The 19,180-nt window shown below is 46.0% G+C and overlaps 2 protein-coding genes across 2 annotated transcripts in view; one reads left to right on the plus strand and one right to left on the minus strand.

Moving 5' to 3' along the window:
• LOC118358786 (harmonin-like) overlaps nucleotides 1-7,649 on the minus strand; it is a 47,098-nt gene extending 39,449 nt beyond the window's left edge. The window contains exons 1-4 of the mRNA XM_052480697.1: nucleotides 7,501-7,649; nucleotides 4,917-4,984; nucleotides 4,631-4,774; nucleotides 1,370-1,508 (exon numbers count right to left, since the gene is read on the minus strand). Coding sequence (XP_052336657.1) covers nucleotides 1,370-1,508; nucleotides 4,631-4,774; nucleotides 4,917-4,984; nucleotides 7,501-7,536 — 387 coding nt within the window. The 5' untranslated portion in view covers nucleotides 7,537-7,649. The remainder of the gene's footprint in view (nucleotides 1-1,369; nucleotides 1,509-4,630; nucleotides 4,775-4,916; nucleotides 4,985-7,500) is intronic.
• A 362-nt stretch (nucleotides 7,650-8,011) lies between these two features.
• ccdc77 (coiled-coil domain containing 77) lies at nucleotides 8,012-19,173 on the plus strand. The gene is made up of 12 exons (XM_035737845.2): nucleotides 8,012-8,118; nucleotides 8,926-8,960; nucleotides 9,177-9,360; nucleotides 9,447-9,589; nucleotides 9,675-9,771; nucleotides 9,908-9,989; nucleotides 10,875-10,963; nucleotides 11,038-11,186; nucleotides 15,987-16,257; nucleotides 18,033-18,158; nucleotides 18,295-18,447; nucleotides 18,553-19,173. The coding sequence occupies exons 2-12, from the start codon at nucleotides 8,932-8,934 to the stop codon at nucleotides 18,697-18,699; spliced, it is 1,470 nt and encodes a 489-aa protein (XP_035593738.1). The 5' UTR covers nucleotides 8,012-8,118; nucleotides 8,926-8,931; the 3' UTR covers nucleotides 18,700-19,173.
• The last annotated feature ends 7 nt before the right edge of the window (nucleotides 19,174-19,180 follow it).

A 19,180-nucleotide genomic window follows, 5' to 3' on the forward strand; every position in this document is an offset into this window, starting at 1 on the left:
AATCTTGGGGAGGACAGGGAGTGCTTCTCATTGTCTCCCTAATCTTGGGGGAGGACAGGGAGTGCTTATCATTGTCTCCCTAATCTTGGGGAGGACAGGGAGTGCTTCTCATTGTCTCCCTAATCTTGGTGGAGGACAGGGAGTGCTTCTCATTGTCTCCCTAATCTTGGGGGAGGACAGGGAGTGCTTCTCATTGTCTCCCTAATCTTGGGGGAGGACAGGGAGTGCTTCTCATTGTCTCCCTAATCTTGGGGGAGGACAGGGAGTGCTTCTCACAGTCTCCCTAATCTTGGGGGAGGACAGGGAGTGCTTCTCATTGTCTCCCTAATCTTGGGGGAGGACAGGGAGTGCTTCTCACTGTCTCCCTAATCTTGGGGGAGGACAGGGAGTGCTTCTCATTGTCTCCCTAATCTTGGGGGAGGACAGGGAGTGCTTATCATTGTCTCCCTAATCTTGGGGGAGGACAGGGAGTGCTTCTCATTGTCTCCCTAATCTTGGTGGAGGACAGGGAGTGCTTCTCATTGTCTCCCTAATCTTGGGGAGGACAGGGAGTGCTTCTCATTGTCTCCCTAATCTTGGGGAGGACAGGGAGTGCTTCTCATTGTCTCCCTAATCTTGGGGAGGACAGGGAGTGCTTCTCATTGTCTCCCTAATCTTTGTCGGCTGGTTAGTGAATAAACTGTACTAACCTCTTGCATAAGCTGAGTCTTTGACTAATTATTATTAAACCCATGGTCTTACAAACCTCTGGGATTGGTCAAAGCTATTGATCGATTGTTATTATCATTGGGATGGAAAATATTCATGACATTAGTCCAACGATTTAACCACTAGGCTACCTGCCGCCCCAGACAGTACAGCAGGTTCAATTACTTCATGAAGGACAGGAAGGTACTTAAAAAATTAACTGATGTTTTTATCAAAGCAGTTTGTTCCTCTGATTGGTTGTATTTGATGCATGCATACTGTATGTGATATGTTTCAGGATTGGTGTCAATTCCATTTCAACTCCATATAATTCAGGAACAACACTAAAACTCCAATTCCATTTTCTTCAATGCTTTTTTCAATTAGGAAAATGTGGAACTGGAATTGGGTTTACTTTCTGAATTGACTGGAATTTCAAAGGAATTGACCCCAACCCTGATTACTATATGTAACACAGCAAGGAGAGATACCCATATGAACTGCATAATGACTAATACAAAGACGTTTGACATTTCTCAACAGAGTCAAGTGGTGCAGTCTATGAATCTGCTTCTCAAAGGGTAACTAATCAATGTTTCTTTACTCCACCTAGTGGAAATATTGACCATATCATATGAAAAGACTGTCCCTTTCATGACCTCATGAAAACAGAAACACACACCTGCAGGCCACTGTTTCCAGCCTGTCCATCCTTGACGATCTGTGAGATGAAGAGTCCACAGCCGAACTCCAGGCCCCCTCTTACGCTCAGCCCCAGGCCCTCAGGATGAGTACGATCCAGACGCACCTCCCTTAGCTTACTGTGCTTCTCATTGTCCAGGCTTGGGGAGAGGAAGGAGTCTCCCTAATCTTGGGGAGACAGGGGGCTTCTCAGAGGGAGGAAGGAGTGCTTCTCATTGTCTCCCTAATCTTGGGGGGACAGGGAGAGGGAGAAGGAGAAGGTCTCCCTAATCTTGGGGAGAGGGAGTGCTTCTCATTGTCTCCCTAGAAGAAAGACAGGGGAGAATCTTGGAGAAGGACAGGGGTGCTTCTCAGGGAAAGAAAGACAGGGGTGCTTCTCAGTCTCCCTAATCTTGGGGAGGAAAGACAATCTTGGGGAGGAGAGGGAGAATTGTCTCCCTAAAGACAGGGGTGCTTCTCAGAGGGGGAGAAGGAGAAGAAAGACAGGGGTGCTTCTCAGAGGGAGGACAGGAGAAGAATTGTCTCCCTAATCAGGGGAGAGGGAGAAGGAGAAGAAAGACAGGGGGAGGGAGGGTCTCCCTAATCTTGGGGGAGGACCTTCTCACTGTCTCCCTAATCTTGAGGACAGGTCTCCTAATCTTGGGGAGAAGGAAAGACAGGACAGGGGTTGAATTGGGGGGACAGGGGTCTCTCTAGAGGGACAGACTTGGGGAGGGAGTTCTCAGAGGGGAGACAGGGAGAAGAAAGACAGGGGGAGAGGGAGAAGGAGAAGAAAGACAGGGGGAGAAAGGAGATTGGAGAAGAAAGACAAGGGGCCCCAGAGGGAGAAGGAGAAGAAAGACAGGGGTTCCTCTGAGGGAGAAGGAGAAGAAAGACAGGGGCTTTTTTCAGAGTGGAGAAGGAGAAGACTGAATTTCAAAGGAATTGACCCCAACCCTGATTACTATATGTAACAAAGACAAGGGAGAGGCAGACTAATACAAAGACGTTTGACATTTCTCAAGAAAGTGGTGCAGTCAGGGGGTAACTAATCAATGTTTCTTTAGGGAAATATTGAAGGAGAAGAAAGACAGGGGTTTCCAGAGGGAGATGAAGAAGTCCAAAGAACTCCAGGGGAGGCCCTCAGGAGGTAGAAGAAAGACAGGGCGGGGGAGAGGGAGAAGGAGAAGAAAGACAGGGGGAGAGGGAGAAGGAGAAGAAAGACAGGGGGAGAGGGAGAAGGAGAAGAAAGACAGGGAAGGAGAAGGAGAAGAAAGACAGGGGGAGAGGGAGAAGGAGAAGAAAGACAGGGGAGAAGAGAGGGAGAAGGAGAAGAAAGACAGGGGAGAGGGAGGGAGAAGAAAGACAGGGGAGAGGGAGAAGGAGAAGAAAGACAGGGGAGAGGGAGAAGGAGAAGAAAGACAGGGGAGAAGGAGAAGGAGAAGAAAGACAGGGGAGAAGGAGAAGGAGAAGAAAGACAGGGGAGAGGGAGAAGGAGAAGAAAGACAGGGGGAGAGGGAGAAGGAGAAGAAAGACAGGGGAGAGGGAGAAGGAGAAGAAAGACAGGGGAGAGGAGAAGGAGAAGAAAGACAGGGGGAGAGGGAGAAGGAGAAGAAAGACAGGGGGAGAGGGAGAAGGAGAAGAAAGACAGGGGGAGAGGGAGAAGGAGAAGAAAGACAGGGGGGAGAGGGAGAAGGAGAAGAAAGACAGGGGGAGAGGAGAAGAAAGACAGGGGGAGAGGGAGAAGGAGAAGAAAGACAGGGGAGGGAGAAGGAGAAGAAAGACAGGGGGAGGGAGAAGAAAGACAGGGGGAGAGGGAGAAGGAGAAGAAAGACAGGGGGAGAGGGAGAAGGAGAAGAAAGGGAGAAGAAAGACAGGGGAGGGGAGAAGGAGAAGAAAGACAGGGGGAGAGGGAGAAGAAGAAAGACAGGGGGAGAGGGAGAAGGAGAAGAAAGACAGGGGAGAGGGAGAAGGAGAAGAAAGACAGGGGGAGAGGGAGAAGGAGAAGAAAGACAGGGGAGAGGGAGAAGGAGAAGAAAGACAGGGGAGAGGGGAGAAGGAGAAGAAAGACAGGGGGAGAGGGAGAAGGAGAAGAAAGACAAGGGGAGAGGGAGAAGGAGAAGAAAGACAGGGGGAGAGGGAGAAGGAGAAGAAAGACAGGGGGGGAGAGGGAGAAGGAGAAGAAAGACAGGGGGAGAGGGAGAAGGAGAAGAAAGACAGGGGGAGAGGGAGAAGGAGAAGAAAGACAGGGGAGAGGGAGAAGGAGAAGAAAGACAGGGGGAGAGGGAGAAGGAGAAGAAAGACAGGGGGAGAGGGAGAAGGAGAAGAAAGACAGGGGGAGAGGGAGAAGGAGAAGAAAGACAGGGGGAGAGGGAGAAGGAGAAGAAAGACAGGGGGAGAGGGAGAAGGAGAAGAAAGACAGGGGGAGAGGGAGAAGGAGAAGAAAGACAGGGGGAGAGGGAGAAGGAGAAGAAAGACAGGGGGAGAGGGAGAAGGAGAAGAAAGACAGGGGGAGAGGGAGAAGAAAGACAGGGGGGAGAGGGAGAAGGAGAAGAAAGACAGGGGGAGAGGGAGAAGGAGAAGAAAGACAGGGGAGAGGGAGAAGGAGAAGAAAGACAGGGGAGGGAGAAGGAGAAGAAAGACAGGGGGAGAGGGAGAAGAAAGACAGGGGGAGAGGGAGAAGGAGAAGAAAGACAGGGGAGAGGGAGAAGGAGAAGAAAGACAGGGGGAGGGAGAAGGAGAAGAAAGACAGGGGGAGAGGGAAGAAGACAGAGAAGAAAGACAGGGGGAGAGGGAGAAGGAGAAGAAAGACAGGGGGAGGGAAGGAGAAGAAAGACAGGGGGGAGAAGGAGAAGAAAGACAGGGGGAGAGGAAGGAGGAGAAGAAAGACAGGGGGAGAGGAAGGAGGAGAAGAAAGACAGGGGGAGAGGGAGAAGGAGAAGAAAGACAGGGGGAGAGGGAGAAGGAGAAGAAAGACAGGGGGAGAGGGAGAAGGAGAAGAAAGACAGGGGGAGAGGGAGAAGGAGAAGAAAGACAGGGGGAGAGGGAGAAGGAGAAGGAGAAGAAAGACAGGGGGAGAGGGAGAAGGGGATAGAGGGAAGATGTCAGGAAGGAGTTATCAGTTCTGTGTATCAATGTAGTGTACATTGTCGTTATCTTGGAGTGACTAGAAAGTATAAGACAAATGCATCTCATTGAAAGTCTATGGACTGTTAAAGTCTATGGTCGCTGCCTGGTGGGTGGCAGCGACCCCTCCACTCACCGTGACCTCTTGGGGGTGTGCAGGTCGAACTCCACCTGGTGTTTGAGGGGAATGAGGGGCCGGATGGTATCAAACAGTGGCAGGCGGCTGGGCTCGTTGATGACCAGCTTCAGGTCCCCCACCAGCACTGACAACTCCATGGACCTGAGGGAGAGAGCAGAGGGTCAGAGGTCAGCTCAACACACACACACAAATGTTTGACACTTGTTTGTCCTGAAAATGACTAACAAGTCAATAATTTAGCACTAAACTAATGTGAAAGCCAGACAGAGATGGTGGTACTCACTGGTGGTATATCCGCAGGACATCATACAGGTAGTCCTTTTCTGCCTCATTGTCAATGAGTAGCTCCACCTAGACAACAAAGACATCTTCATCATCGTCATCGTCTTTATCATAGACAAGATAGCAGCTGCCACAGTCGGGGAAAGCTGCAGACTCTTACTGACACATCCCTCTCAGCTGTGGTCCTTTGTGTGTGTGTGTGTGTGTGTGTGTGTGTGTGTGTGTGTGTGTGTGTGTGTGTGTGTGTGTGTGTGTGTGTGTGTGTGTGTGTGTGTGTGTGTGTGTGTGTGTGTGTGTGTGTGTGTGTGTGTGTGTGTGTGTGTGTGTGTGTGTGTGTGTGTGTGTGTGTGTGTGTGTATATGTTTGCTGTGTTTGTGTGCCCATAAAAGCGTTCGCATCAATAGTATCTCTATTCTATTGTTGATGCTGGTGACAGAAGGCCAGGTAGCTTTCCCTCTTTCTAGATCCCTTCTCCTTCGAAGTGGCCGGCCCTCACTAGGACTCTGGGCTGGGAGCCACTCTTATGCCACTGGACTGGGGAGAGGGAGTGAGGGAGTGAGACGGAGGGTGAGGTTGGAGGGGGGTTTGGAATAGTGAGGTGAGCAGTATAACCTTACAGTACAACCCTGATACAAAAAAAGTCTCTCACACACACACACACACACACACACACACACACAGTACACATAACCTTGAGGGGACACAAAATTCAGTCCCATTCTAAACTTATACATAACCCTGGCTCCTAACCAAAAAACTAAAACAAACTCTAGCTCCTAACCCTAATTCTAAACTAACCCTAAACACCCTAGAAATAGCATTTGACCTTGTGGGGGGGACTAACAAAATGTCAAATGTTTGTTTGTTTACTATTCTTGTGGGGACTTCTGGTCCCCACAAGCATAGTTAAACACGTCCACACACACACACACACACACACACACACACACACACACACACACACACACACACACACACACACACACACACACACACACACACCTAGATACACATTACCGCACAAAAGCACAAATATGCAAAGGTTGCTGGGTGTATGCCGGTGTGTTTATAGTGTCGTAAAGCTCTCTGACTCGACATTGAGAGACAGGGAAAGCAATGTGACTATGTGCAGACTTTGGCCCCATAAACTGATGAAGCCGATCATAAAGCACCACCCACATACTATTGGGTAGTCTAGGAACATGGACCAACACACAGCTTATGTTATAACTGAAGTTCTCTTGTGATCTCTAAACATTTAAACTCCCTTATTCTCAAACATCCAACAAAGCCCAGGGGTGAATACAACACACACTAATGTCAAATCAGCTATAATAGAGATGAAAGGGCCCACTTCAATCCAACATTAGCCTATATTCACCACTAAAAGACAAATAAAATGAGTCATTGTTGCTCATGCCTGCCTACCTGCCTGCCTACCTGCCTACCTGCCTACCTGCCTGCTCTCTCGGTCTCTAAATGCTGCTGTAAATGGTTCCTTCCTTTCTGCATGGCTGGACATCCCTGACATTGTCTAAATGATCAAAAGGGGAGCGACCCAGTAACAACCTACAACATAGCTCGGGATCCACATTACAGAGGACTGAAAACACCAAAATGTATCAAGTTCCCTTTACACAGTTTCTCTTTTGACATTATTACCCTGATAATGTAACCTGCATTTGGGAAATGAACAATTGTATGCCTACAATTCATTTGTTTATATTTCTTTAACTACGCAAGTTAGTCAAGAACACATTTTTATTTACAATGACTGCCTACCCCGGGCCAAACCCTAACCCCAACGACGCTGCCCTATGGGACTCCCAATCACGGCCGATTGTGGTACAGCCCAGGATCGAACCAGGGTCTGAAGTGACGCCTCTAGCACTGAGATGCAGTGCCTTAGAATGCTGCTCCACTCAGGAACCCACCTATTGTTCTTTGTAGTGAATCACAACACTGTGTGAGTGGCTGGACTTCTGCATTTCATTTCATTTCTTTGCATCATTGGATCATAAATGACCAACAAACAAAAAATATGTTGGAAAACCCAGAAGAACTTTCTGCAATACACACAATGCACAATGACTAACCAATCAAGAACGGCAACACATGACATAAGTGACATAAGTCATCATGAAATACTGTAGCCTGGCTTACCTGTACAGACTCTTCAGACAATCTAAATGTATGTTACTGTATAGCACATACACACATACAGTGTTTAAAAGGAATATATGAAATTAAATATCCTTACATATGAGGGAGCAACGTTGTAATCATACAGAGAATGAAGTTGTTTAACACAGAAAAAGTCTAATTTCACAATTGAGAAATAAAGAATGAAACAATGCAATAAAAATCGAAGACAAAACATATGTTAGTCCTATACTAATTAGTTCTCAATACCTATCAAGACATATTAAATGTAAAGGCAGCTGTGTAAAAGCGTTACCCCAACAGGGTTCAGAGTACACCATACAGTGATAACAGCCAAAGAGAAGTGAAACACCAATTGCTTTACATAACATAAATTGCTTTACTTACCACATTAGGCAAATATTAAATTATTAAATTATTACCTTGTGCCTAAATTCTCGAGCTACTTTTCGTTCCATTTTCAACAACAAAAAAACGGTGCCACCAACCGGCGTTCAATCGCCCTGTGTGCGCTACCGAAAGTGGCGCTACCGATACTGAAGTGACACCAGGGGCCCTATTTAAAGAATAGCACTGGGTAACAGTTGCTCGGGCGCAGGTCTAGGATCAGCGTACACTCCCCAAATCATAACCTCAATTGATAGGGTAACGAATACAAAACTGGCCTTATATCAGTGTCTAGTCCAGGCGCAAATAATTCATAGCCTTATTCCACCACCTCTAATAATACTGTACAGTTAGGTTATTGTAACACATGATAAAGTAGTGCCTGTGGCAATTGCGTTTTAGGCTTAATTGTCTATGACAAAGAAAAAACATATATCACTATTTCCTTATGTAAGATACCGTGAAACAGTGCAGAAGTTGGTGCAGAAGTCCAGACGGTCACACAGTGTTTCAATTCACTACATAAAACAGAAGGTGGCGGTAGAGCTTCGCGACTCGAATCACACTGCACTTTTTTTTCTGCGAAGAAAGACTTTGAAAACTTCCGGGATCTAAAGAGGCAGACAGTTTGAAGATTCATGAAACAGTGAAAGGTAAAGGGAAAACGAATGTCAATATTTAATACAGATTAAAATCATTGTTGAAATACTGCCATCGGATATGGCACTCAAACATGTTGTACTGTTATCCATCTGTGTTAGCTGTCTTACGCAAACAAATTTGGCTGGCGAATGTTTTTGAGATTTGTTTGTGAAATGAGTGCACCGTTGTTCTAGCTGGCAGTTCACTTTGATAGAACGAACTAGCAAACTATGATATTTCATGAATACAGTTAATAGACACAGATCGCCACCTAGCTAGCACAAGTGGAACCAGTCAGCTACGTTAGCAGTTTCAAACTCCCCGCGTCGTTTGCCACACAGGCGCTTAGCAACGACGGGTAGGAGGGCGGCCATATGCACCTGATATTACTCCATTTGGGAATTACATTGTTTCGAGAGATCATGTGGGCAACTGAACACCCAGTATCACGGCACAAGTCACAACAACAGATAACTGCTATACTTTTTGTATTGAACCTTTATTTAACTAGGCAAGTAAGTTAAGAACAAATTCGTATTTACAATGTCGGTCAAAGCCGGACAACGCTCGGCCAATTGTACGCTGCCCTATGGGACTCCCAATCACGACGCAACCTGGATAAGAGCGTCTGCTAAATGACTTAAATGTAAATGTAAATGTAGAACCAGAGACTGCAGTGAGACGCCTCGTAAAATGAAACGTAGTGCTTTAGACCGCTGCGCCACTCGGGATGCCCTATCAAAAAACCTCCCGGGCTTCTACGCATATCATAACAATCATCTAACTGTGTCTCAAATTGAACAATAAATGTGTTTCAGGTCAACATGATGGAGTCATCTCCAACAAAAGACCGGTAAGTAAAGGCCACCTATTGTGTTGTTTAATTGTTTCCTCTATCAGATTACGTAATTGTAGTGACCAAATATATTGTGTCTAATCTCATTATTGAGTCTAATCTCCCTACGGCTCCTACTCTAATCTGACTCTAAGGAATTGTTCCTAGATTGGTTTTTATCTTTGTTAGCTTAGTGGGATAATGTCCTCCCTTCTGGGTTGTCTTCCCTTCCAGGCAGACAGACCACACCCCTGGGGTGGAGGACTCTCCCCTGCCCCCCATCACTGAGCGCCTGGCCTACCTGCGCCCCTCCAGAGAGCTGCTGGAGTTCTACAGGGGGAAGATCGCCCAGTTTGATGGAGAACACGATGACCTGATGCAGATGCTGGAGAAGTACAGAGGCACCACAGAGGACCAGGTGAACTGTGGGTGTGGGGGGTGCACGCATGCAGACAGCAGCTGATGGGTGTGTGCTAATCTCCCTGTCTCTCCCTGCCCTCCCAGCACAAGCTGCAGTGGGAGGTGCGACAGCGCGAAGGGGAGATATCTGAGCTGCAGAAGGCTTTGAGTGACATGCAGGTGTACCTCTTCCAGGAGAGGGAACAGGCGCTGCGTCTGTACGCAGAGAATGACAGACTCAAGATCAGGTGAGCCCTCATTTGATTCACAATTGCTATTGACATTTACATCTTTACATGAAAAATACATGTTTTCTATTGTCTTTGTGTTCAGAGAGCTGGAGGACAGGAAGAAAATCCAGCACCTGTTAGCCCTGGTGGGGCCAGACACTGGGGAGATCACCTTCTTCCACCGTGACCCTCCACACAAGGTCAGGGTTCACAGTTCCACTTCAGGAAACTTAATTCTGCTCCATTGTCTTATTTGACATTACATGACTTCGGAAAGGGATCGATATCTAGTTGTCAACTTACATGACTATTGCCTGTCTGTCTACTGTGCTGTAGGTTAGCATAGCCCAGAAGGAACTAGAGCCCAGAATTCTGGATCATCGGAAGATGGCAAAGTCAAGAACTGGATCTGCAAAAGGTTGAAGAAAATTCTCTGTTTTCGTGATTTGATAATTATATTTTAGGGGTATACATATTTAGATGTATCTGTTGGTTTGAGATATTGCAGGTTTACAAGTAAAATCATTCAAGATGGCATTTGATCAGGGCCGACCCCAGGCATAAGCGACATAGGCGACCATCGGGGTCTCAACTTACTGTTGAGAGTTGGAATAGTAGAATATACAAGGTGTAATTTCAAAATGTGGTGGTGCACCAGCAGCTTTTCTCTCATGTCAGTCACTGACAATCACTCAATAAGTTCATGTCAACTAAAATGTTTTAGATTGGTAAATTAGTCGAGCCAGCTATCTAAACTTATAGTAATCATGGTCGAATTACAGACCGGGCATCCAGGGCACGTGCTTAGGGGCCCTGACCTCCAGGGGGCCCCCATTTGATTTTGTTATTCACTGTCACTCAGATATAATATCAACATGGCACAATGTGTTGAATTGCAGGAAATTAGCTGTAAAACTGCACATTTTCTCTCTGACCAATGCAGAAACTAGTAGAATACCATAACATTTGTTATAAAATAGCAAAATCTTCTCTCAGTCCCATGGGAAAAATGTGTAAGGGGGCCTCCCCAACAAAATGTTGCCTAAGGCCCCAAAAGGCCAGGACTGGCTCTGCATTTGATTTGATTTTTTATCTCATAACAATTTGCTCTACCTACGAGTTGAAAGATCTTCCCTATGTAAGATAAACCTAAGCCTAAGGGGGGGAGCTACTAAAATCAAATTTAGTAAGTAGGATTACAGTGTGCTCTGAGCACATCAGTTTAAGGAAATGTGGAATAATCTGTTTTGGGAGTGCAATATTCCCCTGACTGTGCCACTTAGCCTGGCTTCTGTCTGAGCAGAGGGAAGCCGGTCATCCAGATCAGAAGGAGTGGTGAATGGAGGAAGCCCAGAGCAGTACAGAAGAGACAACCAGACCTTACTACTACAGGTAGTACGACACACACACACTCAAAAGCAACTCATTTAGCTCCTTGAAAACTATTGAACTGGTGTAATGTGCAGGTGGAGGCGCTGCAGGCTCAGATGGAGGAGCAGACTCGTTTGTCCAAAGAGCAGGTGGAGTCTCTGCTGGAGGACAGGAGGATCCACGTGGAGGAGGGACAGGTCCAGCACCAGAGAGACCAGGACCGCATCACCGTACTCACTGACAAGTATGCAAACTACCTACTATACTCTACTGCACTCTTCATACCACTACTACATTTCATATTCCTCCACCCCACATACTGTACCACCAAATGATATGTAGAGAGAGCTGTCTCAACCAGAGGCCAGGAATGCATCACTACTCTCACTGTCAGAGTGGGTTCACATCAGGGATGGACACGAGTACTCCAGCTGACGTCAAAACTCTATCATCAACCAGAGATCGAATTAGGACTCGAAGACAACTTTAATTTGCTTTGATTTTAGTGTTCCATTTGTTCATGTGCATTTGCGGGGCAGAAAAAAAAAGAACCAAGCCAATTATCACGTAGTTCTTCTCCCTAAACTCCCTTTCCCCACTGTGTCTCACTCACTCAATCAATTGTGTTCCGACCCATTCCTTTACATACACAAGCGGCCGTTAGGCGTACAGAAATACAGTGTGTTCAGAAAGTATTCCTAGCTCGACTTATTCCAATTTTTGTTGTTAAAGCCTGAATTCAAAATGGATTAAATACATTTTCCCACCCATCTACACACAATACCCCATATTAGTGGGTTCGATTCCCGGGACCACCCATACGTAGAATGTATGCACACATGACTGTAAGTCGCTTTGGATAAAAGCGTCAGCTAAATGGCATATATTATATTGACAGTGAAAATGTTTTTTGGAAATGTTAGCAAATTTAAATTAGATAATTCTATATTTTCAAAACATGTTTTCACTTTGTCATTATGGGTTATTTTTATTGTGTGTAGATGGGAGGCAAATGTATCTAATCCATTTTGAATTCAGGGTGTAACATAACAAAATGTGGAATAAGTCCAGGGATATGAATAGTTTCTGAAGGCACTGTAAATGCCTAACGTTTAATCACCAATAGAAAATGGACTGGTTGACTGACTGAAGGAGGGAAACGTGTTCCAACAACGAGCGCTGAAATCATTGCGTCCTGTCTTTTCTGCGTAGGCTACTTTCCGTAGTGCTACTGCCATTTAGAATTGGTTAGCCCAGGCTACAATCCCCCTGAACATAGATGGTGAAACTAGAACAAGCCTATTTTCATCAGAATCATTAAGCTTAGGCCTACTCACCAAATGGATGTTCTGGCCTTAGGCCTACTCACCAAACGGATGTTCTGGCCTAAGGCCTACTCACCAAACGGATGTTCTGGCCTTAGGCCTACTCACCAAACGGATGTTCTGGCCTAAGGCCTACTCACCAAACGGATGTTCTGGCCTTAGGCCTACTCACCAAACGGATGTTCTGGCCTAAGGCCTACTCACCAAACGGATGTTGTGGCCTTAGGCCTACTCACCAAACGGATGTTGTGGCCTAAGGCCTACTCACCAAACGGATGTTGTGGCCTTAGGCCTACTCACCAAATGGATGTTGTGGCCTTAGGCCTACTCACCAAACGGATGTTGTGGCCTAAGGCCTACTCACCAAACGGATGTTCTGGCCTAAGGCCTACTCACCAAATGGATGTTGTGGCCTAAGGCCTACTCACCAAATGGATGTTGTGGCCTTAGGCCTACTCACCAAATGGATGTTCTGGCCTTAGGCCTACTCACCAAATGGATGTTGTGGCCTTAGGCCTACTCACCAAATGGATGTTCTGGCCTTAGGCCTACTCACCAAATGGATGTTCTGGCCTTAGGCCTACTCACCAAATGGATGTTCTGGCCTTAGGCCTACTCACCAAATGGATGTTGTGGCCTTAGGCCTACTCACCAAATGGATGTTGTGGCCTTAGGCCTACTCACCAAATGGATGTTGTGGCCTTAGGCCTACTCACCAAATGGATGTTGTGGCCTTAGGCCTACTCACCAAATGGATGTTCTGGCCTTAGGCCTACTCAACAAACGGATGTTCTGGCCTAAGGCCTACTCACCAAACGGATGTTCTGGCCTTAGGCCTACTCACCAAACGGATGTTGTGGCCTAAGGCCTACTCACCAAACGGATGTTGTGGCCTAAGGCCTACTCACCAAACGGATGTTGTGGCCTTAGGCCTACTCACCAAATGGATGTTGTGGCCTTAGGCCTACTCACCAAATGGATGTTGTGGCCTTAGGCCTACTCACCAAATGGATGTTGTGGCCTTAGGCCTACTCACCAAATGGATGTTGTGGCCTTAGGCCTACTCACCAAATGGATGTTGTGGCCTTAGGCCTACTCACCAAACGGATGTTCTGGCCTTAGGCCTACTCACCAAAAATGGATGTTGTGGCCTTAGGCCTACTCAACTAATGGATGTTGTGGCCTTAGGCCTACTCACCAAATGGATGTTCTGGCCTTAGGCCTACTCACCAAATGGATGTTGTGGCCTTAGGCCTACTCACCAAATGGATGTTGTGGCCTTAGGCCTACTCACCAAATGGATGTTGTGGCCTTAGGCCTACTCACCAAATGGATGTTCTGCCCTTAGGCCTACTCACCAAATGGATGTTGTGGCCTTAGGCCTACTCACCAAATGGATGTTGTGGCCTTAGGCCTACTCACCAAACGGATGTTCTGGCCTTAGGCCTACTCACCAAATGGATGTTGTGGCCTTAGGCCTACTCACCAAACGGATGTTCTGGCCTTAGGCCTACTCACCAAACGGATGTTCTGGCCTAAGGCCTACTCACCAAATGGATGTTGTGGCCTTAGGCCTACTCACCAAATGGATGTTGTGGCTGTAATTCATTCCCATGCAGTGTTCAATGTGGAATTGTTAATCCATTTGTACAATTCCAAAGAACAGGCAGATTATACTAAATTGAATGTCTGTATATTGAAAATAAGACATGTTTTGGTTTATAACCCTGAACTTTGAACTCTCCAAATTGAGTCCGGTTTTAAATTGTTTTGACTGTTTCAATGATGTCTATAAACCCTGGCGATGATGCTATGTATTGGCCATTAAGGGGCTTTGAAGCCTCGTGGGAGAAACTTTCAGAAGGACAACCATCTCTGTAGCACTCCACCAATTAGGCCTTTATTGTAGAGTAGCCAGATGGAAGCCACTCCTCAGTAAAAGGCACATGAAAGCTCACTTGGAGTTGCCCAAAAGGCACCTAAAGACTCTCAGACATTGAGAAATAAGATTCTCTGGTCATTTCTAAAAACCTGTTTTTGCTTTGTCATTATGGGGTATTGTGTGTAGGTTGATGGGGGGGGCTTTTTAATCAAATTTAGAATAAGGCTGTAACCTAACAAAATATAAATCAAATCCAATTTTATTTGTCACACATACACATGGTTAGCAGATGTTAATGCGAGTGTAGCGAAATGCTTATAGTAAAAGTCAAGGGGTCTGAGTACTTTTCGTTTTTTATTATAAAATAGTTGTCTTGACTGTGATAAGGGCTCAGGAAATTAGTGTCTTGTCTGCTTCAAGCAAGTGTCACTGCTGAGGTTACTGCCTTTTAGAAGTTTGTGTTCCATAATATAATGTAACTAGTTGATATTACAGTTTCAATAAATTAGTCTTAAATGGCACTTGTTTTTTTATTGAATGAATATACACTGAGTATACAAATCATTAAGAACACCTGCTCTGGGCCTCCCGAGAGGCGCAGCTGTCTAAGGCACTGCATCGCAGTGCTAGAGGCGTCACTACAGACCCGGGTTCGAGTTCACAACCGGTTGTGATCGGGAGTCCCATAGGGTGGCGCACAATTGGCCCAGCGTTGTCCGGGTTAGGGGAGGGTTTGGTCGGGGGGCCTTTACTTGGCTCATCGTGCTCTAGCTACTCCTTGTAGCAGGCCAGGCACCTGCAGGCTGACTTCAGTCGTCAGGTGAACTGTGTTTCCTCCGACACATTGGTGCTCTTTTCCGGATTAAGCAGGCGGGTGTTAAGAAGCACGGTTTGGCGGGTCATGTTTCGGGGACACATGACTCAACCATCACCTCCCGAGCCCGTTGGTGAGTTGCAGGGATGAGACAAGATCGAAAAAGGGGGTCTTTCCATGACAGACCGATCAGGTGAAAGCTGGGATCCCTTATTGATGTCACTTGTTAAATCGACTTCAATCAGTGTAGATGAAAGGGAGGAGACAGGTTAGAGAAGGATTTTTAAATCTTGACAATTGAGACATGGATTCTGTTTGTGACATTGAGGGTGAATGGGCAAGACAAAAGATCTAAGTGCCTTTTGAACTGGGTATGGTAGTAGGTGCCAGGCACCTCACATTTAACAGTTTCCTGTGTGTATCAAGAATGGTCCATCACTCAAAGGACATCCAGCCAACTTGACACAACTGTGGGAAGCATTGGAGTCAACATGGGCCAGCATCCCTGTGGTATGCTTTTGACAGCTTGTAGAGTCCTGCCCCAAGAAATTCAGGCTGAAGGGGGGGGGTGCAACATAATATTAGAAATGTGTTATTTATGTTTGGCATACTCACTGTATATGGTCCTTCTGTAGCTCAGTTGGTAGAGCATGGCGCTTGTAACGCCAGGGTAGTGGGTTCGATTCCCGAGACCACCCATACGTAGAATGTATGCACACATGACTGTAAGTCGCTTTGGATAAAAGCGTCAGCTAAATGGCATATATTATTATTATTATTATTATTATGGGGCAATTTTGATTTGTTATCCTGTAATGGTTATGTTAAATTAGGCGTTGTTGGGATATAGATAAATGCGCATGTTTTTTTTCCCAATGTGGGCCTGAGTAAAAATCGTCGGAGTACTCCCAACAGTCAAAAAATGTCAAATGCCTATCCTAGTTCACATACCCCTATCCTGAATACATGTTCTCTCCCTTCCTCTCTGTTCCGCTCCTTGTCCCTCTCTACTCTTCCTCCCAGGCTGGACCGGACCCAGAACCTGCTGTACGAGAGCACCAGGGACTTCCTACAGCTGAAGTTTGAGACGCGGGCCCACGAGAAGGGCTGGATGGTGGAGAAGGACCGGCTGCTGCGAGAGCTGGACTCAACCCAGGACCGTCTGAGGAAAGCCAGTGATGGTCATGGGAGGGAGCAGCCGGGACCAGGATCCAGAGGACACGGCAGCAGCATGGCCCTGCTTCTAACCCAGCCCCAGCCTGACACACAGCACGTCCACAGGGAAGAGCTCAGGGTGGGTAGTGGTACACATGCTTCAGATCAGAGGTCTTACATCATTGGGATCATGTCCCATACAACACCTCAAATAAAGGAGTCTCTTTTTCGTTTTTTATTTTACATTAACAAGTGGTGTTAAAAGCGTTGTTGTGCCTAGGGCTGTTACAGTGACCATATTTCCGACATATTTATGACCGCAGTCAAATTCCACATAACCGTTGAGTCACGGTAACTAGGCTTCTCAAACGGTGCTCTGATGCCGCTGATGGTCGTTAGTAGCCTACCAAACTTGCTAATGGCCTGGTACTCAGGGCTCTATTGTCTCTCTAATCACTCTGAAATCAATGCAAATGCAGTCGAAAATCACTTCACGAGTTTGAGTGGAATAGGATCACCTATCACCTTCACGAGAGCCAGCTCCTCGTAGCTGGTTGATGCATGGAGTGAAATAAGTGTTATTGTATGCCCATGTTGCACAACATTTCTATATGCTATGCAATTGCGTGAGAAAACCGTTTTAATGGCCACTATTAAAAAGAGGAGGATCCCATTAGCTTTCTATAGGCTAGGCCTACTATATTTATTTCTCAACATTCCTAATATGAAGCACATTGCGTCGCTTTACAACCGGAGTACCCTACCTACCTGGCTGACATGAAAATGAACCGCTCGAAAAGCTCCCTTCAATCGGATGACGATAATAGCCCATTCTATATCAAAACTGTCACACACATGATTTAGTATATGTCAAGACAACATTACATTTAGAATAGTCTGACGGGTGAGAATATTATCACTTGTTAATGATGCCCAATGTGTGCAGTCAAAGGCAAGAAACAGAACATGCATTTTGTGACTTGTTCATATCATAGTCGGCTGCATCATGAAGCCTAGCCCATGGGCCTATATGTTTTGACAAGTTTTGTCTTAGCCTATAGGCCCAAGACCCCTGGAACAGGGTTGGAGAGTCCATAGCTTATAGAGCCCAGTGAAACAAGACCCCTGGAACAGGGTTGGAGAGCCCATAGCCTACAGAGCCTCTGAGTGACCATCGAATTCTTGGTTACCTCCCTAACCAAGGTCCTTCTCCTCCGATTTCTCAGTTTGGCCAGGCATCCAGAGCTAGGAAGAGTCTTGGTGGTTTCAAACTTCTTCCATTTAAGAATGGAGGCCAATGTGTTCTTGGGGACCTTCAATGCTGTAGCAATGTTTTGGTACCCTTCCCCAGATCTTTGCCTCAACACAATCCTGTCTCGGCGTTCTACGGACAATTCCTTCTACCTTATGGCTTGGCGTTTGAACTGACATGCACTGTCAACTATGGGACCTTATATAGACAGGTGTGTGCCTTTCCAAATCATGTCCAATCAATTGAATTTACTACAGATGGACTCCAATCAAGTTGTAGAAACATCTCAAGGATGATCAATGGAAACAGGATGCAGCTGATCTCAATTTCGAGTCTCATAGCAAAGGGTCTGAATACTTATGTAAAGGTATTTGTTTTTTTATTTGTAATACATTTGCAAAAATGTATAACCTGTTTTCGCTTTGTTATTATGAGGTAGAGTGATAGATTTTATTTAATCCATTTTAGAATAAGGCTGTAACGTAACAAAATGTGGGAAAATGGAAGGGGTCTAGATACTTTTCAAATGCACTGTGTATATACAGTGCCTTTGGAAATTATTAAGACCTCTTGACTTTTTCCACATTTTGTTATGTTACAGCCTTATTCTAAAATGGATTTCCTGTGGTGGTGTTGTGTCCTGCTATTTCCTGTGGCCCCAGACGATGCAGGAAGAGCTGAAGCAGGCCCACCGCCTGGCTGAGATGTACAGGGAGCAGTGTGTTACCCTGGAGACAGACCTGGCTCAGATCAGAGAGGAGGGGGACATGGGCAGGGAGATTTTCAAGGTGTGTGGCCACGAATCCTTACATGATATGAATAATTCTGACTACACCATGTATATTTAGCTAAATTATTGTTTGTGTTATACATTGAGGCGTGTGCGTGTTTACGCCACTGTGTTTTGCTCACCTTTGTGTGTAGGATCGGTCGGACAAGATGGCGAAGCGTCTTCAGATGACGACCCAGCGGTACGAGGCCCTGGAGAAGAGGAGGGCCATGGAGGTGGAGGGCTTCAAGACCGACATCAAACACCTCCGACAGAAACTCAAAGATGTGGAGAAACAGCTTTTCAAGGTACGTAGGAGGTGAATGTTGTGTACCGAGGTGTGTTAGAAGCTAAGTAAATATACAACAGCTATGTGCAGGCTCATGTGTGGGTGTGGTACCTGTGTGTTTCAGGTCACCCTGAACGTGGGCCCGAATCAGGACCTGGCCATCCTACACGAAGTGCGTCAGACCAACGCTCGGACCAAGAAGGTCCAGGGGGAGCTGAAGACCCTGAAAGCCAAGATCTACGGCCTGGAGAACGACCTCCGATACAGCTGAGATTTTTTTAAAGCCCAATGGGGACCAGGGTACTGTTCAGTTGCCCACGCAACAGGAAATGTTTTGAAACTGAATAATTTTGCATTGTTGTTGGACAATTTAACTTAGGACTCCCTACTCATCATGATCCTGTATTCCCCCTTTGACATGCTAAGTTAGAATTATTATTTTTTTGACACCTGATGATATGAGATGCAGCACATGTGCCTATCTAAAATGTCTCATGATTTAGAACTTTTTTTGTTTGTTTAGGTTTTAGATGAGGTTTTAGGCCAAGGAGACCTGGGTGTGTATGACATTACATTTTCTATTACATTGATACAGTAATTAAATACAAACAGAACAAGATGAACAATGTGCACATAAAAGTTAATTTTCGACAAACTGGTTTTCCACTACTGATTTATCTATTGTGTGTTGCTATGAAAGACCGAGTGGGTGTTTCATTTTGATCAATAAAGATGTATTTTATGATTAATTG

Source organism: Oncorhynchus keta, chromosome 26, assembly GCF_023373465.1.
Source record: "Oncorhynchus keta strain PuntledgeMale-10-30-2019 chromosome 26, Oket_V2, whole genome shotgun sequence".
Lineage (NCBI taxonomy): Eukaryota > Metazoa > Chordata > Actinopteri > Salmoniformes > Salmonidae > Oncorhynchus > Oncorhynchus keta.

Coding starts and splice junctions, on each gene's coding strand:
- ccdc77 (XM_035737845.2), top strand. CDS start 8,932: ATGATGGAGTCATCTCCAACAAAAGACCG. Junction 9,361..9,446: donor GAGGCACCACAGAGGACCAG/GTGAACTGTGGG, acceptor CTGCCCTCCCAG/CACAAGCTGCAGTGGGAGGT. Junction 9,772..9,907: donor ACCGTGACCCTCCACACAAG/GTCAGGGTTCAC, acceptor ACTGTGCTGTAG/GTTAGCATAGCCCAGAAGGA.